This window comes from Oncorhynchus kisutch, linkage group LG8 (assembly GCF_002021735.2).
Source record: "Oncorhynchus kisutch isolate 150728-3 linkage group LG8, Okis_V2, whole genome shotgun sequence".
NCBI lineage: Eukaryota > Metazoa > Chordata > Actinopteri > Salmoniformes > Salmonidae > Oncorhynchus > Oncorhynchus kisutch.
In genome coordinates, this window is record NC_034181.2 from 26,735,051 (window position 1) to 26,759,548 (window position 24,498).

The 24,498-nt window shown below is 44.7% G+C and overlaps 1 protein-coding gene across 3 annotated transcripts in view; it reads left to right on the plus strand.

The window, feature by feature from the left end:
* Positions 1-24,066, plus strand: part of ssh1a (slingshot protein phosphatase 1a) — a 68,579-nt gene extending 44,513 nt beyond the window's left edge. For 2 of the 3 annotated variants that reach the window (XM_020490111.2, XM_031829983.1), the window contains 13 exons: positions 8,152-8,252; positions 12,258-12,322; positions 13,294-13,415; positions 13,585-13,653; positions 13,953-14,018; positions 14,422-14,616; positions 15,919-16,012; positions 16,284-16,412; positions 16,801-16,847; positions 17,029-17,175; positions 17,608-17,808; positions 17,983-18,694; positions 18,845-24,066. In XM_020490111.2, coding sequence (XP_020345700.1) covers positions 8,152-8,252; positions 12,258-12,322; positions 13,294-13,415; positions 13,585-13,653; positions 13,953-14,018; positions 14,422-14,616; positions 15,919-16,012; positions 16,284-16,412; positions 16,801-16,847; positions 17,029-17,175; positions 17,608-17,808; positions 17,983-18,694; positions 18,845-19,987 — 3,091 coding nt within the window. In that variant the 3' untranslated portion in view covers positions 19,988-24,066. The remainder of the gene's footprint in view (positions 1-8,151; positions 8,253-12,257; positions 12,323-13,293; positions 13,416-13,584; positions 13,654-13,952; positions 14,019-14,421; positions 14,617-15,918; positions 16,013-16,283; positions 16,413-16,800; positions 16,848-17,028; positions 17,176-17,607; positions 17,809-17,982; positions 18,695-18,844) is intronic. The other variant, XM_031829982.1, reaches the window with a different exon arrangement.
* The last annotated feature ends 432 nt before the right edge of the window (positions 24,067-24,498 follow it).

A 24,498-nucleotide genomic window follows, 5' to 3' on the forward strand; every position in this document is an offset into this window, starting at 1 on the left:
GTTCCTAGGAAACTATGCAGTTTTTTGTTTTTTTACGTGTTATTTCTTACACTAGTACCCCAGGTCATCTTAGGTTTCATCACATACAGCTGAGAAGAACTACTGAATATAAGATCAGCGTCAACTCGCCACCAGTACGACCAAGAATATGTTTTTCGCGATGCGGATCCTGTGTTCTGCCTTACAACCAGTGCCACGGGATGGTTCCCATGCAGCGACCCAAAAAAACGACTCAGAAAAAGAGGGAAACGAAGCGGTCTGCTGGTCAGACTCCGGAGACGGGCACATCGTGCACCACTCCCTAGCATTCTTCTTGCCAATGTCCAGTCTCTTGACAACAAGGTTGATGAAATCCGAGCAAGGGTAGCATTCCAGAGGGACATCAGAGACTGTAACGTTCTCTGTTTCACGGAAACGTGGCTCACTGGAGAGACTCAATCCGAAGCGGTGCAGCCAGCGGGTTTCTCCACGCATCGCGCGGACAGAAACGAACATCTTTTTGGTAAGAAGAGGGGCGGGGGCGTATGCCTTATGGCCAACGTGACATGGTGTGATGAAAGAAACATACAGGAACTCATCCTTCTGTTCACCTGATTTAGAATTCCTCACAATCAAATGTAGACCGCATTATCTACCAAGAGAATTCTCTTCGATTATAATCACAGCCGTATATATCCCCCCCCCAAGCAGACACATCGATGGCTCTGAACGAACTTTATTTAACTCTCTGCAAACTGGAAACGATTTATCCGGAGGCTGCATTCATTGTAGCTGGGGATTTTAACAAGGCTAATCTGAAAACAAGACTCCCTAAATTTTATCAGCATATCGATTGCGCAACCAGGGGTGGAAAGACCCTGGATCATTGTTACTCTAACTTCCGCGACGCATATAAGGCCCTGCCCCGCCCCCCTTTCGGAAAAGCTGACCACGACTCCATTTTGTTGATCCCTGCCTACAGACAGAAACTAAAACAAGAAGCTCCCACGCTGAGGTCTGTCCAACGCTGGTCTGACCAAGCTGACTCCACACTCCAAGACTGCTTCCATCACGTGGACTGGGAGATGTTTCGTATTGCGTCAGCCAACAACATTGACGAATACGCTGATTCGGTGTGCGAGTTCATTAGAACGTGCGTTGAAGATGTCGTTCCCATAGCAACGATTAAAACATTCCCCAACCAGAAACCGTGGATTGATGGCAGCATTCGTGTGGAACTGAAGGCGCGAACCACTGCTTTTAATCAGGGCAAGGTGTCTGGTAACATGACTGAATACAAACAGTGCAGCTATTCCCTCCGCAAGGCTATCAAACAAGCTAAGCGCCAGTACAGAGACAAAGTAGAATCTCAATTCAACGGCTCAGACACAAGAGGCATGTGGCAGGGTCTACAGTCAATCACGGACTACAGGAAGAAACCCAGCCCAGTCACGGACCAGGATGTCTTGCTCCCAGGCAGACTAAACAACTTTTTTGCCCGCTTTGAGGACAATACAGTGCCACTGACACGGCCTGCAACGAAAACATGCGGTCTCTCCTTCACTGCAGCCGAAGTGAGTAAGACATTTAAACGTGTTAACCCTCGCAAGGCTGCAGGCCCAGACGGCATCCCCAGCCGCGCCCTCAGAGCATGCGCAGACCAGCTGGCCGGTGTGTTTACGGACATATTCAACCAATCCCTATACCAGTCTGCTGTTCCCACATGCTTCAAGAGGGCCACCATTGTTCCTGTTCCCAAGAAAGCTAAGGTAACTGAGCTAAACGACTACCGCCCCGTAGCACTCACATCCGTCATCATGAAGTGCTTTGAGAGACTAGTCAAGGACCATATCACCTCCACCCTACCTGACACCCTTGACCCACTCCAATTTGCTTACCGCCCAAATAGGTCCACAGACGATGCAATCTCAACCACACTGCACACTGCCCTAACCCATCTGGACAAGAGGAATACCTATGTGAGAATGCTGTTCATCGACTACAGCTCGGCATTCAACACCATAGTACCCTCCAAGCTCGTCATCAAGCTCGAGACCCTGGGTCTCGACCCCGCCCTGTGCAACTGGGTACTGGACTTCCTGACGGGCCGCCCCCAGGTGGTGAGGGTAGGCAACAACATCTCCTCCCCGCTGATCCTCAACACTGGGGCCCCACAAGGGTGCGTTCTGAGCCCTCTCCTGTACTCCCTGTTCACCCACGACTGCGTGGCCACGCACGCCTCCAACTCAATCATCAAGTTTGCGGACGACACAACAGTGGTAGGCTTGATTACCAACAACGACGAGACGGCCTACAGGGAGGAGGTGAGGGCCCTCGGAGTGTGGTGTCAGGAAAATAACCTCACACTCAACGTCAACAAAACTAAGGAGATGATTGTGGACTTCAGGAAACAGCAGAGGGAACACCCCCCCCATCCACATCGATGGAACAATAGTGGAGAGGGTATCAAGTTTTAAGTTCCTCGGCATACACATCACAGACAAACTGAATTGGTCCACTCACACAGACAGCATCGTGAGGAAGGCGCAGCAGCGCCTCTTCAACCTCAGGAGGCTGAAGAAATTCGGCTTGTCACCAAAAGCACTCACAAACTTCTACAGATGCACAATCGAGAGCATCCTGGCGGGCTGTATCACCACCTGGTATGGCAACTGCACCGCCCTCAACCGTAAGGCTCTCCAGAGGGTAGTGAGGTCTGCACAACGCATCACCGGGGGCAAACTACCTGCCCTCCAGGACACCTACACCACCCGATGCTACAGGAAGGCCATAAAGATCATCAAGGACATCAACCACCCGAGCCACTGCCTGTTCACCCCGCTGTCATCCAGAAGGCGAGGTCAGTACAGGTGCATCAAAGCTGGGACCGAGAGACTGAAAAACAGCTTCTATCTCAAGGCCATCAGACTGTTAAACAGCCACCACTAACATTGAGTGGCTACTGCCAACACACTGTCAATGCCACTGACTCTACTCCAGCCACTTTAATCATGGGAATTGATGGGAAATTATGTAAATATATCACTAGCCACTTTAAACAATGCTACCTTATATAATGTTACTTACCCTACATTATTCATCTCATATGCATACGTAGATACTGTACTCTATATCATCGACTGCATCCTTATGTAATACATGTATCACTAGCCACTTTAACTATGCCACTTGGTTTACATACTCATCTCATATGTATATACTGTACTCGATATCATCTACTGTATCTTGCCTATGCTGCTCTGTACCATCACTCATTCATATATCCTTATGTACATATTCTTTATCCCCTTACATTGTGTATAAGACAGTAGTTTTTTTTGGAATTGTTAGTTAGATTACTTGTTCGTTATTACTGCATTGTCGGAACTAGAAGCACAAGCATTTCGCTACACTCGCATTAACATCTGCTAACCATGTGTATGTGACAAATACATTTGATTTGATTTGATTAGATTATCTGGTCTGATGAAACCAAGATTGAACTCTTTGGTCTGAATGCCAAGCATCACGACTGAATGAAACCTGGCACCATCCCTACGGTGTAGCAAGGTGATGGCAGAATCATGCCGTGGGGATGTTTTTCAGCAGCATGGACTGGGAGTCTAGTCAGGATCAAGGGAAAGATGAACAGTGCAAAGTACTGAGAGATCCTTGATGAAAACCTGCCCCATAGCACTCAGGACCTCAGACTGGATTCACCTTCCAACTGGACAACAACCCTAAGCACACAGCCAAGACAATGCAGGAGTGGCTTCAAGACAAGTCTCTGAATGTCATTGAGTTGCCCAGCCAGAGCCCTGACTTGAACCAGATTGAACATCTCTGGAGAGACATGAAAAAACCTGTGCAGTGACGCTCCTCATCCGACCTGACCGAGCTTGAGAGGATCTGCAGAGAACAATGGGAGAAATTCCCCAAATACAGGTGTGCCAAGCTTGTAGCGTCATACCCAAGAAGACTCGAGGCTGTACTCGCTGCCAAAGGTACGTCAACAAAGTTCTGAGTAAAGGGTCTGAATACTTATGTAAATGTTTATTTCAGTTTTTATATTGAGTACATTTGCAAATAATTCTTAACCTGTTTTTGCTTTGTCATTATGGGGTATTGTGTGCAGATTGAGGGGGAAAAAACTATTGAATCCATTTTAGAATAAGGCTATAACGTAACTAAATGTGGGAAAAGTCCAGGGGTCTGAATACTTTACGACTGCACTGTACTGTTACTTATGTCCTCTGATGGCTGACCTCTGCCAAAATAAAATGAATCAAAGTGATTAAATAGAAGTTCTTAGTCTCACTAAAATCAGCCATATAGTCATTTCAAAACGAGACCATTTTCTTTTAAGCAGAGTCAGTTATACCATAAGGACCCCTTACTCATGTCCTCATTACATCTCGTGCAAGACCACTCACGTTCAGTAAAGTTATTTACTTTTGATAGATCTAAACAAACTATTGGAATCACCCTGATCACAACCATAAACTATCAACTCCACCTGCTTTATAGATTAAGATAGCTGATTTTGCTTTGTCATTATGGGGTATTGTGTGTAGATAGAGTCATTTTTTCCCTTCATTTTAGAATAAGGCTGTATGTAACGTAACAAAATGTGGAAAAAGTCAAGGGGTCTCGATACTTTCCGAATGCAATGTATACTATCTAATAGAGAATAGGAGAATTACTTTCATTTAGTTTTTTAGTAAGAGCGAAATACTGTAGTTTTACAATGCTATAGGGTTAATAGAATGATATCCTGCCGAGATATCACAGGTTATGCTGAAGAAGGCTCCAAGTGATAGGCTAGATGGTTGAGGTATAAAAGTGTTTGAGGATTCTCTAGCACATACAGAGAGTCCTAAAGTTTGAAGGAGGTGCTCCATCTCCTATAGATTTAGCTAGCTGCAGCTCCACCTCATATTCATCATTCCCTGACAGGAGCGCCTCCACAGCCTAATAAATCTCAAAACAGGATCATTTCAGCAAGCCATGACACCCACCATCTCAGATATATTTTCTGTAGTTAGAAACGGATAAGATTTGAATTCCTGCAACATTATTTTGTTGAAATATAGTTTGATCTCTGAGAAACTAAGCTAATTTATTGCATCCAAATTGTCAATTTTAATTGATCAAATGAATATAATATTCAATAAATGTAGTTCCTAACATCCTATTTGGACCAAACTTTTTTTAGAACAATGAGTGAGACATGAGGAATCCAAAGAAATCTCCAAAAGCCACACACGGACCCCCCCATACCCCCACGCTAATCCTACCACAAGAACAAGTATATAGTTTCAGTTTTCCATGTCTAATAAGGAGTATGAAGCTGCAACTCTGAGTTTTGTTTCTTCATCCTATGTAATGTATTCCCAGTGATTTTTCTTTTTCTTGTCTTTTTTTTCTTCCCCATTAGGATGGGACATAAACCTATCAACGTCTGACTAATTTCTCTGAACAGGGGGGGAAAAAACACTCCCAAATTCACTGGGAATACATTACATAGGATGAAGAAATTATACTCTGAGCCGCAGCTGCTCCGTACTACTTGTCAGACATAAAGAACTGATACTATATACTCGTTGTTAGGGTGGAATTAGCATGGGGTGTGGGTGATTCGTGACCATGTGTTGGAATCGTCATGTCTAACTCATTGTTCGATAAAAGTTTGGTCCAAATCTGATGTTAGGTACAAAATTTATTTTATGTTATATGAATCCTATAGTTTAAAATGGCCTATATGGGTGCAATCAATTACATTTAATTCCTCAGAGATCTAATATATTTCAACAAAATGTTGCAGGAATGCTATCTGTTTCTAACAACCGAAACTATTTCAGAACAATCTGTGATGATGGGTGTCAACCCTCTTTCTTGTGCATTTTGAGGTGGAACGACCCAAATTGTTAGGAGAGAAGCCAAAGTGAAACAAAAGCGCTTGTGATCAGCGGCTGGCCACTCCTATGTGCCCGTCACTGTGGAACGCTGTCTCTGTGGTGGGGTTGGGTGGCACAAAGCAGAGCCTGTTTCGGCCTTATCATATGCTTGGGCAAGGTCTCCTCCTCCTCCTAGCCTGGAAACAGGAAGTCCAGTCAATCAGCGAGGGGGGTGGTGGAATGACTCTGGGATTGTTCTTGACCCTTACTGGGCTGAAATATGTGATCTCTGAATGTTTAGTTTTAAGTCAGACTTTTGCCATCGGTTGCTCAGATGACGTTATTGTCTTACCTGAAATACTGATATATCGTTAGACATTTAACATGCGCCTATTCCATAGGCTCTGGTGTTGTCTAGTTTTCCTGTTTGTTTTTGTTCCTGTCACTCTCATCACGCCTGTACTTTCCAATGACGTGCCTGTTTGCTAGACTGCACATTCAGGGTACATCGGGAATATGTTCCACCCTCCTGTCAGGTGGATTTACGAGCCTGGAGAGAGACTTATTCTGTAAGCACAGTGAAAGAGAATAATTGGCACGAGCATAGAAAACAGCTTCAGCCCTCACTTTGTTTTCCACCACCACCTTGCCATATTAGTTATGTCACCTGCAGAATGCACAGGAACTCAATGAGAGAGTGGACATAATATCCTAGACAGGTGAGACTTGTAAATGCCGTGTAGCTCAGAGGAATGCATTACAAACTACTGCAGCTAATTATTCAGTCTGTTTTGCATTTGTCTGGGCCGGCAGAGACCTGACAGATCCCATCAGGATGCAGCAGCTTATCCAGACCAGGGGAAAAGGCCAGATAAGCATTCAGGATCAAAGCTTGATTCGTAGCTGCTGTAAGTTGAGGCTCCGGCTCCCTCTTAAAACCTCTTTGGGATCGTTGTCCCGCTAGCGTTCCACTACGACAATATCCGGTGAAATTGCGGAGCACGAAATTCAAAATACAAAAATCGTAATATTAAACATTAAAAATACATTTTTTTTACATCGTTTAAAAGCTTATTAACATCTTGTTAATCCAACTGCGTTGTCAGATTTCCAAAAAGGCTTTACAGCGAAAGCTTACCATGCGATTTTCTGAGGACAGCACCCCAAATCAAAATACTTTTTCAAACCAGCACAGGCGTCGCAAAATCGCAAATAGCGATAAAATAAATCACTTCCCTTTTGAAGATCTTCCTCTGTTTGCAATCCCAAGGGTCCCAGCTACACAATGAATGGTTGTTTTGTTCGATAAAGTCCCTCTTTATATCCAAAAAAGTCATTTTTAGTTGGCGCCATTGATTTCATTAATCAACTCTCGTTCAACATGCATACAAACTAATCCAAAACGTTACTGGTAATGTTCATCCAAACAAGTCAATCCTCAGTTAATCCTCAGGTACTCTAATATCTAAAATAACGATACTATTCTCCATATTAAATTGTATGTTCAATAGGGAAGATAAATAACTAAGAGCGCGCACCTCATTCACGCGCGCAACAAGACTACTTTCCTAATGAGGGACTCCTTGGAAAAACTACAACTACTTGTTCGTTTTTCAAAAAATGAGCCTGAAACCCTTTCTAAAGACTGTTGACATCTAGTGGAAGCCATAAGAACTGCAATCTGGGAGGAATTATTTTGAATATCCCATAGGCTTGCTTTGAATTGGCCCGTGATCTAAAAAAATTAAAAAAACATCTGCGTGGATTCTCCTCAGGTTTTCGCCTGCCATATCAGTTCTGTTATTCTCACAGACATTATTTTAACAGTTTTAGTTTATAGTGTTCTATCCAATGCTACCAATTATATGCATAACCTAGCTTCTGGGCCTGAGTAACAGGTAGTTTACTTTGGAAACATCAGTCATCTGGAATTCAGGATACTGCCCCCTCGCCTTAAAAAGTGAAGAGGTTAAACTTGGCTTACTGCTGAACGTTTACAATTGGGTTTAGTGGCTGAAATACTGGGTGCTTGTCTGGACCTCCTGACCTGAAGCCCTATATTAAACACTTTTCTTGTCTGTCTGGTCCCAGGGATGACTTCTCTTCACTTTCTCTGTAACATGGCGCTCTAGAAGGTGTAAGGATTATGTTATAGAACTGGAACAGTTTGACTCGCATATCAGTGTTGAACTGTTGAGTGACCATATGGCTCAGTCTGCCCACATTGTTGCATGATCCAGTTTCTAACGGCTCTCTCCATCTGTTGTTTTTCTAGCCTGAGCGAGAGCTTCTTCATGGTGAAGGGTGCTGCCCTCTTCCTGCAGCAGGGCAGCAGTCCTCAGGGCCAGAAAGCACATCCCCACCACAAACATGCAGGTGAGTACCTACCACACATCCACAGGACAGGACCACATGGGCTGCCATGCAAAGTGGCTAAATGGTCCCAATTTTTGACATTACTCTGTCCATCTTACAGACAGTGTTGTTGTGGTTGTTTTGTCTGGTACTTTGTTGTGTAGTCTGAATGGTCTCTACTTTCGACCTGTTCTCCTGGAAAACTTGAGTGCACTTGAGTTGAGGTGTCTGGCTGATTTATTAGCATGTTCCAGTCATGTGTGGCTTAGGCAGATTAGTGGTGAAGTAGGCCTACAATAGGTTATATGGATTCTGGTAGTGTTCAGTAGTATGACTACAATAGGTTATGTGGATGCTGGTAGTGTTCAGTAGTAGGCCTACAATAGGTTGTGTGGCTGCTGGTAGTGTTCAGTAGTAGGCCTACAATAGATTGTGTGGATGCTGGTAGTGTTCAGTAGTAGGCCTACAATAGGTTGTGTGGCTGCTGGTAGTGTTCAGTAGTAGGCCTACAATAGGTTATGTGGATGCTGGTAGTGTTCAGTAGTAGGCCTACTTGTGTTCCATATCAATTGAAGCAGGACACTGAGGGTTTGTCATCTGGCAGTTATCAATGTTGTAGTCATGTATCCGAGAGTCTATTCAAAGCTTCAACGTCATGAAATCCAAATGGTATACCATATATAGGGCCTTGTGTTTAGCCACCAGTATTATGTAATGGATTATATTTCAGGTGTGATTCGGAGGCAGAGGTTTTAATTGGTTAAAGACCAGATCCTGCAGCTGCTAGGGCGAGCTTAGCATGCACTCTCAATATCACCGAGAACCATGGATATGTTTTTCTCCCCTTTACTTACTGTTTTCAAGTTTGACTTGTTTCTCATTGTTGTTTTCCTTGTTTAAGTGAATTCAATAGGAATTTGGAATAGTTTGCGTCACCAAGTGAATTGACAGAACTTCAGGACATTCAGGATTGGTGTGTTCGTGTTGGTTGGGAGTTACTGGAGGATGCAGTCATGTGTTTCTTATAGAGGAAGTACTGCCTGTGGAAAATTAATAGGCCAGGTTTTTTTCTGGGTTCTTTGCTATGGGACAGAATGTTTTCAAGTAGGATAATCTCCCAAGCTTGGACTTTGGGCAATGTATTGGCCTGCAGCCCGCTAGTGAACATTGTGCTGTATTGTAGTTAGAATACTTAGCGGTGCCCTCAGGTTGTGAGCTGACTGATTTCTGATCCACACTGCAGTTTTCGGTCTGAGAAACAACCATTGTTGGCCAACATCTTGGCTGGCCACAATATTTTCTCAAAGCTGTAACAATGGCGGGAGATATCTCATGGAAACACTGCAGAACTGCCAACACAAAAAGAAATATGCCTGCATGTCAATTGAATTTGGCCTTAACCAAACCAAATGCAGAGATTATCATTTGTTTAAGTAGATTTCTCTCGATCTGACAGTGAGACAGAGCGTCTGAATTGGGCTGAGCTGAGAAACTCCAATAGCCCCTGGCTGTTATGATCTAGAACAGTTGCAGAGTAATGTACTCACCTACTAATACATGTAAATGAATATACAATGGGGAGAACAAGTATTTGATACACTACCAATTTTTCAGGTTTTCCTAGAGGTCTGTAGAGGTCTGTCATTTTTAACATAGGTACACTTCATCTGTGAGAGACGGAATCTAAAACAAAAATCCAGAAAATCACATTGTATGATTTTGATCACCTACCAACCAGTAAGAATTCCGGCTCTCACAGACCTCTTTAAGAAGCCCTCCTGTTCTCCACTCATTACCTGTATTAACTGCACCTGTTTGAACTCGTTACCTGTATAAAAGATGACTGTCCACACACTCAATCAAACAGACTCCAACCTCTCCACAATGGCCAAGACCAGAAAGCTGTGTAAGGACATCAGGGATGACATTGTAGACCTGCACAAGGATGGGTTACAGGACAATAGGCAAGCAGCTTGGTGAGAAGACAACAACTGCAATTATTAGAAAATGGAAGAAGTTCAAGATGACGGTCAATCACCCTCGGTCTGGGGCTCCATGCAAGATCTCACCTCGTGGGGCATCAATGATCATGAGGAAGGTGAGGGATCAGCTCAGAACTACACGGCAGGACCTGGTCAATGGCCTGAAGAGAGCTGGGACCACAGTCTCACAGAAAACCATTAGTAACACACTACGCCGTCATGGATTAAAATCCTGCAGCGCACGCAAGGTCCCCCTGCTCAAGCCAGCGCATGTCCAGGCCCGTCTGAAGTTTGCCAATGACCATCTGGATGATCCAGAGGAGGAATGGGAGAAGGTCATGTGGTCTGATGAGACAAAAATAGAGCTTTTTGGTCTAAACTTCACTCGCCGTGTTTGGAGGAAGAAGAAGGATGAGTACAACCCAAAGAACACCATCCCAACCGTGAAGCATGGAGGTGGAAACATCATTCTTTGGGGATGCTTTTCTGCAAAGGGGGCAGGACGACTGCACCGTATTGAGGGGAGGATGGATGGGGCCATGTATCGCGAGATCTTGGCCAACAACCTCCTTCCCTCAGAAAGAGCATTGAAGATGGGTCGTGGCTGGGTCTTCCAGTATGACAATGACCCGAAACACACAGCCAGGGCAACTAAGGAGTGGCTCCGTAAGAAGCCTCTCAAGGTCCTGGAGTGGCCTAGCCAGTCTCCAGACCTGTACCCAATAGAAAGAGCATTGAAGATGGGTCGTGGCTGGGTCTTCCAGTATGACAATGACCCGAAACACACAGCCAGGGCAACTAAGGAGTGGCTCCGTAAGAAGCCTCTCAAGGTCCTGGAGTGGCCTAGCCAGTCTCCAGACCTGTACCCAATAGAACATATTTGGAGGGAGCTGAAAGTCCGTATTGCCCAGCGACAGCCCCGAAACCTGAAGGATCTGGAGAAGGTCTGTATGGAGGAGTGGGCCAAAATCCCTGCTGCAGTGTGTGCAAACCTGATCAAGAACTACAGGAAACGTATGATCTCTGTAATTGCAAACAAAGGTTTCTGTTCCCTGTATTAAGTTCTGCTTTTCTGATGTATCAAATAATTATGTCATGCAATAAAATGCAAATTAATTACTTAAAAATCATACAATGTGATTTTCTGGATTTATTATTTGATTCCGTCTCTCACAGTTGAAGTGTACCTATGATAAAAATGACAGACCTCTACATGTTTTGTAAGTAGGAAAACCTGCAAAATCGGCAGTGTATCAAATACTTGTTCTCCCCACTGTATGTCTGAACGTGTCTGTAATATATGTTTGAACGTACCATGAAGCAGGGGAACATGCCCAGAGCCAGCGTGCCGCTGACAGCTATAATTTAAGCTGCCCAGGAGGAGAGGATATAGTTTGTTTGCCAGTCGTCAGAAGACCTTGACTGACACATACTTGGCTACCCCTCTTTACTCATCATCACTGCAGTGGTTAGGCTTGTCATTTAACCCCTCGTTATCCAGTAGCTCCCTCTTTGGCTGTCTGCGTCCCAAATGTCTCCCTAAGCCCTATTTAGTGCACTACTTCTTTTGACGAGGGACCATGAGGCTCTGGTTAAATGTAGTGCACTACATATGGAATGCATTGCTATTTGGTACGTAACCTTTCTCTCACCCCACTTCCTCAGGGGAACTTACGGCAAGCCTGGCATGATCAGCTCAAAACATTCCAACGTGACAGAAAATAAGCGGTGTTTAGCTGTGGTTTTATGGTTAGCTGAGACTGAGTTGTGGGTGATCAATTTGTCGATGACAAGTAGGAAAGTGTCTTTGGCCTGTTGCATGACACTAGCCCATTGTACCTGCACTTACTTACTTACTCACTCACTCAACAATAGAGTACATTAAGATGTCATGTGGTACAATGAGTGTTCAGTTTCAAATGTCAAGATTTGTTTTATAGGACTAATCACATGAAACCATGCTATCTGATAATGGCACTGACCGACCAGGGGTTGTCATGGTTGTCTTTTAGTATTTATGTTTTATTTTATCCTCTCTCAACAGGAGACTTACCTCAGCACCTGCAGGTGATGATCAACATTCTTCGCTTCGAGGACCGAATCAAACTGGTAAGAGACACACGCACGTGCAGTGACTAACCACCTGGCACCATGACATAGGCAAGCTGCCTGAATGCTTTTTATTGTGTACTTAAGACTCTCGTTTACTCACTGTAATTATTAGCTCATGAGAACATGTTTGAACGTGCGCAGGAGAGCATTACCAAGTGTTTCCATGGTTTCTGTGAAATGAAGAGTTTGTTAGATTGTTACCTAACCTAAATCTCTGAAGCTGGAGACTCACATCTCCCTCACTAGCTTTAAGCACCAGCTGTCAGAGCAGTTTATAGATCACTGCACCTGTACTTAGCCTATCTGTAAACAGCCCATCTATCTACCTACCTCATCCCCATACTGGTATTTATTTATTTAGCTCCTTTGCACCCCAGTATCTCTACCTGCACATTCATCTGCTGCCGATCTACCATTCCAGTGTTTAATTGCTATATTGCAATTACTTCGCCACCATGGCCTATTTATTTGCTTAACTTACCTCATTTGCACTCACTGTATATATACTTTTAGTTTTTTTGTTCTACTGTATTATTGACTGTATGTTTTGTTTATTCCATGTGTAACTCTGTTGTATGTGTCAAATTGCTACGCTTTATCTTGGCCAGGTCGCAGTTGCAAATGAGAACTTGTTCTCAACTAGCCTACCTGGTTAAATAAAGGTGAAATAAATAAAACCTACCACTATGTTGAAACACTCCATTGGAATCATGCTTCCCATGTATTTACAAACTGTTTTTGACTGAGAGAAATTACTTTAGAGGACTGGAATGTGTGTGTGTGTGTGTGTAATGGTTGGACTGTATGGGTGTTAGGCTCATTTTCCCAGGGTCGGGCTCTGTTTACCATCAATGTTCAGAGTCAATTTGTATTAAGCAGGTTGACTTGTTGGTAGAGGTGGATGGACATGTAGCAGCCTAGTTGTTTGTGTGAAAGAGTTGATGAAGCGGTCGTGTCCTCTGCTACAGGCGGTGCGGTTGGAGAGTGCCTGGTCAGACAGAGTGCGTTACATGGTGGTGGTGTACACCAGCGGACGACAGGACACAGAGGAGAACATCCTGCTGGGAATAGACTTCAGCAACAAGGACAGGTGTGTATGGGTCTGGGCCCACTCGCATGTCTGCTCACTTGCTATGGTCGTCTTTGATGCAGATGTTAGACCCTTGTTGTAGCAGCATCTCCATTTAAAGTTGTTTTGGAACGTAAAACCAGATGTTGTGTTGATCTGCTGGGAACGTGTCTGTGTGTGTTGTTCCCAGTAAAAGCTGCTCTGTTGGCATGGTGCTGCCTCTGTGGAGTGACACCAAGATCCATCTGGATGGAGACGGGTGAGTGAGTCCCCCATAGAGATACAACTCTTCTATATCTGTCCCATCAGTCAGACAGCCAGCCCCCTGCTGTCCATTCAGGGGAGAAACAGCTCTGTTTTGGTTAAAACTGTAATAACTTGAATACCTGTACAGAAAAGGATACTGAGCTTATTACAGGTATCACATTCTCCTTTCACACAGCCTAAAGTACTAAAATGACTTGTATTTTGATAGAGCCAGTTATGTTGAAGTAGTGGTTACTGGGTGTTAATCAGTGTGTGATCAGGGAGAGTCATCGCCTGTCTTGTCTCCCTCAGGGGTTTCAGTGTGAACACAGTGAGCCGGAATCATGTCTTCAAACCTGTGTCTGTACAGGCCATGTGGTGAGTAGACAACCGTAGGAATGACGGCCTAATACATTGTTGTTATTGAAGCCATACCACATCAATGAATTGGCTGCTGACTTCATAACAGAACACAATGTTGAGGCATTTCCATACTGACTCACTTTGCTGTCTAGTGGGGTAGAGATGCAGGTGCATGCAACAATAAATCAATCAAATGTTTTTTATAAAGCTCTTTTTACATCCGCAGTTGTCACAAAGTGCTTTACAGATACTCAGTTTAAAATGCATGCCATTCATTCATGTGAATCAGCTCAATACACATTCAAAACGTATAGGTCGAAAATACTGCACCTCTTTTCTCCCAGATTAACAAAGATGGTTGATTTAAAGATGAATTGACCCACTATTGACCCGCGTCTCTTTCTAACCCTTGTCCCAGGTCGGCTTTGCAGATCCTCCACAAGGTGTGTGAGGTGTCCCGCAGGTACAACTACTTCCCCGGGGGCATGGCCCTCACCTGGATGGGCTTTTATGAGAGCTGCATCTCCTCGGAGCAGAGCTGCATCAATGAGTGGAATGCCATGAGAGACCTTGAGACCTTGAGGCCTGACTCCCCCACCATGTTTGTTGACAAGTGAGTCAACAGAAATTGCCAATGAATATGAAATAACTATACCTGCTCATCAAACATCTCATTCCAAAATCATTAGCATTAATATGGAGTTGATCCCCCTTTGCTGTCATAACAGCCTCCACTCTTCTGGGAAGGCTTTCCATGAGATGTTGGAACATTGCTGCGGGGACTTGCTTCCATTCAGCCACAGGCATTATTGAGGTCAAGCACTGATGTTGAGCAATTAGGCTTGGCTCGCAGTCGACGGTCCAATTCATCCCAAAGGTGTTCGATGGGGTTGAGGTCAGGGCTCTGTGCAGTCCAGTCAAGTTCTTCCACACCGTTCTGGACAAAGCATTTCTGTATGGACCTCGCTTTGTGCACAGGGGCATTGTCATGCTGAAACAGGAAAGGGCCTTCCGCTAACTGTCGCCACAAAGTTGGAAGCACAGACACTATACGATGTAATTGTTAAGATTTCCCTTCACTGGAACTAAGGGGTCAAGCCCAAACCAAGAAAACAGCCCAGACCATTATTCATACACCAAACTTTACAGTGGGCACTATGCATTGAGGCAGGTAGCGTGCTCCTGGCATCCGCCAAACCAAGATTCATACGTTGGACTGCAGATAGTGAAGCGTGAGAGAATAGCCAAATCCACTAATTCTACTGCTCCAGAGTCCAATGATGGCGAGCTTTACACCACTCCAGCCGATGCTTGGCATTGCAAATGGTGATCTTAGGCTTGTGTGCGGCTGCTCAGCCATGGAAACCCATTTCATGAAGCTCCAGACAAACAGTTATTGTGCTGATGTTGCTTCCAGAGGCAGTTTGGAACTCGGAAGTGAGTGTTTGCATCTGAGGACAGACGATTTTTACGCACCTCAGCACTCTGTGGTCCTGTTCTGTGAGCTTGTGTGGCCTACCACTTCGCAGCTGAGCTGTTGTTGCTCCTAAACCTTCCACTTCACATTAATAGCACTTACAGTTGACCGGGGAAGCTCTAGCAGGAATTTGACAAACTGACATGTTGGAAAGGTGACATCCTATGACGGTGCCACATTGAAAGTCACTGAGCTCTTCAGTAAGGCCATTCTACTGCCAATGTTTGTCTATGGAGATTGCATGGCTATGTGCTCGATTTTATACATCTGTCAGTAACAGATGTGGTTGAAATAGCCGAATCCACTAATTTGAAGTGGAGTCCACATACTTTTGTATATATAGTGTATATGAAACGTGCTGGTCCTGAAGGGCTGCTGGTTCTGACTGAGAGTAGAGTAGTGTGCTGATGAAACCTCTGTTTGTGTCCGCTGATGCAGGCCCACAGAGAGGGAGAGGACCGAGTGCCTTATCAAAGCCAAACTCCGAAGCATCATGATGTTCCAGGATCTGGAGAATGTCACCTCTAAACAGGTGAACAGAGGGGAAGGGAGGCATGAACATGAACTGCGTGCCATCTCTTTATAGTGCACTACTTGGACCAGGGACCACTGAATAGGGTGTCATTTGGGATGAAGTATTAAAAACAAACATTTTTATTACAGTCTTAATGACTTGGAGTGTAGTCTTCAGGCTATTTCGGTCTGACATTATTTATATATTTGAAACCTTATAATCAGTAATATTACAAGGCGAAACGGTAGAATATAAAGTGGTTGGGAGTTTATGACTGCTGTCCCGTCAGATCCGAACAGAGCTGGAGCAGCATATGAGCTGTAACCTGATGCAGTACAAGGAGTTCATCGACAACGAGATGCTGCTGATCCTGGGCCAGATGGACAAGGCAACACTCATCTTTGATCACCTCTACTTGGTTAGTCACCTGACAACATTTTCCCATCCAGAACTGCTTGGCAATGCTCAAACTCTGGCCTGTTCCCATGTCTGTTTGTGTTCTTGCAAACACTGTTGTTGTCATTGGCATGACAACGAGTGACAAGACGAGTGACAGCACAAGCAGACTGGCATTCGAGCTACTCAAACTCTGCTTAATCTGATTGATCGAGTACATTTTAGAGCTTCTCATTGGTTGAGATAGGATCTATTTGTCTCAATGAGATTTGGCCTACTGAAGCCATGATATTTGGCTCATACTGCTAGCAGAAAAGTACCCTGGAAGAGCAACATTTGGACAGCCCATCGCTATAAATGTCATAACTATATGTTCAGTCTAACTAACATTTTTCCACATTTGTTTGCAGGGATCTGAATGGAATGCCTCCAATCTGGAGGAGCTTCAGGACACTGGGTAAATAAATGGAGCCTTTTGTCAGCTTCCAAACATTTCTATTCCATAAAATGTATTATTTATTGGCTCATGTGGACTTGTATTTTATTTGATTAGACTCAAAGGTTGTCATGATATGTCAGGATGTTATGGGGATAGTATCTGTCTGTCTATCTTCATCCAATAACCGTCTCCTTACCAGGGTGGGCTATATCCTCAACGTCACCAGGGAGATAGATAACTTCTTCCCAGGAACATTCTCCTACCAGAACATACGGGTCTATGACGAGGAGACTACAGACCTGCTGGCCCACTGGAACGAGACTTACAACTTCATTGTTAAAGCAAAGTAAGTCCTGTTAGCCTTGAAACAGATAAGAGTGACCGAAGGACAGAGATAGCGAGAGACACAGCTGATAAAGCAAGCAATTTTTTACTATTACACACTCCTGTGTAATCCTCTTTTTATTCATACACATAGATAGGTGGCTCTTAGTCAGAACCACGATGATAGTAAATGTATAATTCTGCTGCTTTCAATTGAGGTACAGTAATAGTAGCTTCCAGAGAACTGTGAGTGACTTGACTGGAATGTAATTAAAGTGACACGAGCCAGTGTGCCACTGTCTGTGACCAAGTTATCCTAGAGAAGGGAGCTGAAGATGGTTACCACTAGCAACCCAAAGGCTGTCATTATCTTTGTCTGTGTGACAGAACTAGCAGAGGATTCTACTCTGATTCTCCTAACTACTCTGCATTCATGTTGCGTTAACCCTACCAGGAAGAACCACTCCAAGTGTCTGGTCCACTGTAAGATGGGCGTCAGCCGCTCGGCCTCCACCGTTATTGCCTACGCCATGAAGGAGTATGGTTGGTCGCTGGAGAAGGCCTACAACTTTGTCAAGCAGAAAAGAAGCATCACACGGCCCAACGCAGGCTTCATGAGACAGCTGGCTGAGTACGAAGGCATCCTGGACGCCAGGTACAGTCATACTACACCCTCTGTAATTACCATAGCCCAGATCGACTAAGGAAGCCCAGCAAGGGATCAAAGCACTGAAATACTGCCCTAGGTTATAGATTTTTCTGTATGTTATGTGTATTATCTGAGTATACCTCCCAAGCTCCTCCTTACCTCCCTTTTGTCCACTTCCAGTAAGCAACGTCACAACAAGCTGTGGCGTCCCGATTGTCCCGACCCAGACTGCGACCTCCCTGAGGGCCAGCAGGCCCAGTGCTGTGGGAGGTCGGACCCAGGTAATCAGACCCCTGAACCGGTGATGTCCTCCTGCTATGAGGAGGCTTTGGGGGAGAAGGGGGTGGCACATCCCCTATCCCCCTGCAGGATGATCAGTCTGGAAGTGGACCCCGCTTACAACAACTACTACTTTCGCAGGCTGTCTGACTCGGCCCTGGACAGTGACCCCTCCACGCCGGTGCGCGCTCCGCCCCTCCTGGACATGGAGCGGGTCTTTATAGAGATAGAGGACGTGGAGCGGGATGCTCTGCTGGATGACGAGGCCTTTGGGGGGCGAGAAGGCCTTACCCACTTTGGTCAGGCTGGGGAGGGGACAGCGGCCCAGACTTGCTGCCGAGGACCAGAGCCCCTGGAGGAGCTGCGCCTACGTCTGGAGTTCAGCACTGTGGAGGAGGAGGACGAGGAGGAGGCGCAGAAAGAGGAGGCTGAGATGGAGGCACTAGCACAGCCAGGAGGAAGAAGGGAGAGTGCAAGACGAGGGAATGGTGAAGGAGAGGTGGAGATGGTTCAGGAAGAGGAGGGAGAGAAAGAGGGCAATGGGCTGGACCTGGTAACCCTGAACCAGAACTCCAACAATAACAACCACTTTAATACCCTGTCCAGCCTCAATGTAAGTGTGGAGCGGTTTTCATTATGGTGTCTTCTGTCTCTGTAATATACAACCAATTCATATGTAGTAGCTCATGGTAAATAGATAACTGAACTCATAAAGAGTAATGGTTATTCTTTGTTTCTGACTTATTGTTTCCCCTCTGTTTAGGACACTGCCCCTTCCAAACCTGCTCACACAGTCAAGCCTTCAGGCCTCTATCGATCTGACGACAAGCCCAGGCATGGAGTGGAGATACTGACCCAGGACGCCGATCTCTGCCTTAGCACACTGGGGAGGGGTGTGGGGTTAAGTGTCTCTGTGGAGGTCCCCAGTCCCACGTTCCTTCTCTCACTCACCTCCCCCGACACACCCTGTTCCCCCAGCCTGCTACACCCCTGTAGCCTGCTGTGTGACTGTGCCAACTGTGTTGCCCCACCCTCTACACTTCTACCTGATGCCCAGGACTCCCTTTACTCGCTGACATCTGAGGACAGGGCTGATATTCTGGAGGGTGAATCTGAGGGTGAGGAAGGGAAGCTTTTAGGGGTCTCTGAGGCTCTCCTTGTCTCAGAGTTGCTGAGCTTGGAGAAGGAAAGGCCGGCGGTGGCCTGCAGCGTGGCCCAGCAGCAGGAGACTCTAGTGCAGCTACAGAGGTCAGGGCTGGTCCGCCGGAGGGCAGAGAGGCTGGAGAGGCTGTCAGGTCTGTCCCTAGAGGGGCTTCATCCCCTGGAGCTTCCAGAAACTCCCAGCTCAGGGGCAAGAGAGGGCACCAGTCCTGTGGAGGGGAGGTTCTCAGCTTTCCCAGGAGACTTCCCCAAGTCCTCCACACCATGCTCAGTACGCCTAGAGCCGCTGGTGGTTCCTCTGCCTAATGAGGCCCTGCTGGGGGCAGTGGGATCTGGGGGTCTGACGCCCACCTCCTCCCCCCATGGCTCCACACTGACACGTAGCTCTAGCAGTGACAGCATCCGCAGTGTGAGGGGCAAACCCGGCCTGGTGCGCCAGAGGGCTCAGGAGATCGAGACCCGCATGCGGCTGGCCGGCCTCACCGTCCCCTCAAGCCTCAAACGCTCTAACTCACTGGCCAAACTGGGCAGCCTCAATTTCTCTTCTGAAGACCTGTGCTCCATCTGCTCCTCGGACGCTGGCACCCTCCTGCTCCGCTCTCTTTCCCCAGAGCCAGGCCGAGAATGGGAGTGCCCCACCACCTCCACCTCTTCCTCTACCTCCACCTTCACCTCCACTCATCCCAGAGCACAGAGGGACCAGACCAGCCCAGAGAGAGCACTGCCAGGGGGGGGCAGGAGCTGACAGGAAGGATGGAGGGACACTCCTCCACCCATCCCTCCATCCCCCACTCTGAGCTGGAGAGGGTAACAGATTTTGGAGAGGGGAGAGGGATAGTCTTGTATATAGAATTATACATATATAAATAAACATTTGAATAATATAAATAAAAATCCACATCATATTGAAGTTAAAAGAAACAATCCAAATATTATACCATAATCCAGATGGTATTTTGGTTAGACTGTTTTTGCATGGAGCTCAATGAATGTGTGTGTGAAGATGAACCTCGTACAGAAGACCTGGTCTCCATCAGGACTTACAAAAAGCTATTTTCATTCCTGGTCCTTTGCCTTTCTAGCTGTCCAGGGATCAGAATTACAGCTTCATCATTATCATCACCACCATATTCCTCATTATCATCACCATCCTATATATATACCCTGACTTCCACAAGCAGTGGAGATTACATAGACTTTATCATTCAATGTTCTGTTTGCTTTTCCATTGGTTTATGGTACAAATTGTGTTGATTGACTTAGTTGCTGTCTTAGAGTTGATAATCAGATGATAGTGATTTTGCTCTCTCTCTCACCATGTGCTGAAAACAAAGGGGAGAAGAGGGCGTGGTTGTCCATGCTGTATTTAGCACTGCTTATCTATCTTAGCTTCAGTCAACATTTTTACAGTAAGCAATAGGACACTTACAGAGACCATAAACATGCCATAACACAAAGCACCATTCATTTGATGTGCAGTATGTTGTTTGGAGGACAATGACTATCATGTGATAGGTCAAATCTGTGACATCACAATGGTCCTGGAGAGTTGGTATGCTGAAACATTTTCTTCCTCTTTTCACCTCTTTGTTTCAGATTATCCGTTCCAGGTGGTCGGTTGTTTACTAACGATGTGATATTAGAAATGTGATTGTAAATTATACAAGCATAGAATCCATTTCCTCTGCTTCTGAGCCTGCTTTGTATTTGGGGATTTGAATAATTTTGGGATGAGCCAAATAGATGTCACAAATCATTTTCAAACAATTCGGATCCCAAAATAATAAAAAACAGAAAGACCATAGCCCTCCCTGCAAGTACTGCAGTATGATTCCACTTCTGTAACTAAAGTCATTCCTTCTTCCTTGATGCTATAATATCCTCCAAGCTTCCAACCTTTACCTGTTGCAGAACGTCTACATATAATTCCAGGAGTCCTCTGGGACCATTCTACCTCTGACGCCACGGTGATGTGGTGCTTTTCATTTTGTTCAAGCAGTTCTACAGACCTGCTCCTGTCAGGTGAGAGGCTCACATGCCGTATCAGATCTCTTCGGGCTGTATGTTGTATGCAGGGTAGTCCATAGTTGTCTGGTTTATAATCTTAAATCTGCTGAGCCTCCAATGTCTAGACACTCACCAGCCAAACCTCACCTGAGATTCAGCAACAGTACAGTGGAAAACGTATGACATAGCAATGGGGCTGAGAAAGCCATCTTGCAGCTCCTTTACTGCCCTCCCTTCCCATTAGCCTGTGTCTAGGCCTGGGTTTACCAGTGTTTTGTAGAGGTCCTTTCTGAGATCGGCGTCCACTATCAGAAACCTCTTGCGATTTTGCTTTCCTTCTGGCTACGTTGAATGCTAATCTTATTCAAACTGCTCTTTGTCAGTTTTATAAGTTGAGCATAGGGGCGGCAGGTAGCCTAGTGGTTAGAGCGTTCATCGAATCCCAGAGCTGACAAGGTAAAAATATGTTGTTCCGCCCCTGAACAAGGCAGTTAACCAACTGTTCCTAGGCCGTCATTGAAAATAAACATTTGTTCTTAACTGACTTGACTAGTTAAATAAAATCCAACTTCTCTCCCTCTGTAGCTGCTTGTTTATACTTGTCTGTAATCATGTCCTTTATTGCATCTGAGACTTGGTCTTTGAACTGAGTTGCGCTGCAGAATCAAAATTGTGAGCAGTTGGGAGTCTTCTTTAGGTTCCAGAGATGGCTTCTCTCTGATCTTTCCTCTGTGGGACTCTGGAGGGTCACACCATTCCTTATGCATGAGGCCATGAGATCCATGATGTCTATCCACTTCCATCCTTGTTCTTTCTCTCCCTGTCTCAGTACTGCTCCCCTGAAAATTGTACCACTATTTCACGTTCCATGTCGTTCATTCCACTCAGCTTGTCTTCGTGTATAATTGAAAATAATATCAATTGTTAATTTAACATCTAGCTACTTTACCATATATTTTTTTTCTTCCGTTTTTCAGTTTGTTTTACAATGTTTCAGTCATATTTGCTTTTGAAATGATTTTATAAGTTCAGTATTTGTGTGTTTGTGCATGAGAATGTTTACTGTGAACTATTTATGAAAAAATACATTTTTAATAGGTTCATATTGCACATGCATTTCTCCCACGTATGAGAGCACATGACGCATTTACTGTATGTAAATATGTATGTACAGTAGTCTGACGTTACAGAATATACTGTATGTACGTGTCTGTTAATATGGAGAGCAGAGACTTAGTTCTTCCCAATGACTCCAGTTCCTGTGCGGACACTGTTTTACTGCAAGCCAGTGTCCTTCCAGTTTTAATCACTTATGCTGTGTTTGTGTATGTATGTATGTACATATGCTATTTTATTGAAATGTGTCAGTTGCCTGTTTTTTTATTTTGGTTTTTGAAAAGGTTTTGGTTCTATTGGGCATAACCCAAACAGCCACTTACCACTAAAATCTTGACCTCAAAGAAAGTGTTAAATTAGCTGAACATTGCCTCTGTCATTGTACGTCAAAATGTCTACCATGATACTGTGTAAAAGTGTGTATTTGGTGTGCCACGCAAACGCTGATGTGATTGTGCACATACTGTATACAGGACCTCTGGACCTCTGGACCACTGTAGAGATGGCTCTGTAATGTTTCTCCCCAGTTTATACCCTTGCTGCTTCCATTTCAGAGTGAGGGTTTATTTAGTTGCTGTTTTTCTTTCTTGCTGCACACTAGATGTAGAGAACAGAGTGATGGATGTGCTTCCCAGGTGCCAGGCCAACATCTCTGGACAGCAGGGCTGTCCTATGGTGTGTGTGCATCATGTAATATGCACTACGTTTTAAAATGTGTGTGGCAATCTAGACTCTTTTCACAATGGATGCCAACCTGTGTTGTGGGGTGTGTTGTCCAGTGTGGTGCCCCTTAACCCCATCTAGGTTGCCACTTGGCGTCTGATGCTGCACACAGTGCAACTGGAGGTCATTAGTGCTATATGAGTGTGTGAGCTGTTAGTCCACTTCCATTTAGGTTTGATTTATGGACACACACTAGTGCCTTAGCCGTGAGAACAGAGGCATAGAGGTGTGTGTGTGTGTGTGTGTGTGTGTGTGGTGCTGCCAGTATTGCAGAGGATTTGGATAGTAGGGTTGATACATGATGGGAGTGGGACACTGACGAGACTTCCCTTCCTTTTTAGTAGAACAGTGGTCCTGCATTTCTTTTCATTTTTTTTTCTTTTCTTTTTTTCTAACCAAGGTGAACAAACAGGAATCTGAAGCCTGGTGTTCCTTTTTTGAAACTTCTTTGGTTTGAAGAGAATTAATCAATATTCGCTTCCTTGTCCCATTCACATGTCCATCAGGGTTTCCAAGATTGGATTTTGATTCCAAATTGTTAGTGCTCTTTGAAATGTGGGATAGCACAAAAGTTATATCTACTGGTGTTCTCACTAAATAGACACTACTGAAGCTGTTTGACATAATCGTGATTCTCATGTTGTATATGAATCATTTATTTGCGTCTGTCGTCTGTTACATCTTATGTATTGCACCTTTGGGAGAAACAGAAGAGACCATAGGATCATCGCATACTCACATAGTGTCATACCGATAGATGAGTGTTCATATCACTAATGATTTATGAGGTTTCTTTTAGGCATAAAGTCAAACCAATTTGAGAAAGATCACAGCGATAGGTTTCTCCACTGTTTTTTGTTATCATTAAGTATGCAGTGATTTTTGGTACTGTACATTTGCTGTAGTTTGAATGCATTATGCACTTTTTTACATTTGTTAAAATGTACTTTTTATGAAAATAAACGTTTTTTCATATCACAGAAGTATGTATGTTTGTTTATTCTCAAACTGAAAACATGTGGCGTTTGAATACAATGTCATAACTCAAAACTATTACTGTTGGTATTTTGAGAAAAGTAAGAACCATACCATAGCCTTTTATCTGCTAATTAAGACAGACAGACACGCAGTTACTCAGCAGGGAGAGGAGGCATGTGGTTTCATAATCACTGTCTTACAATCTATTTCAATTCTGCTGACATTGAACATGAATTGACAAAGGGAGATGTGGTAATAAATCCGCGGTGACACATAAGATGGTCCTCTGATTGCTACAGGCCCACTGTGAGTGATGAAATATTTCATTGAGGGGAGGGATTGACGCGAAATATCGCTAAATGCATGGGTTAAGACTGCACGATTGACTGGCATCATAATGCTCCCATCTGTATACCTTGGCAGGAGAGTTGC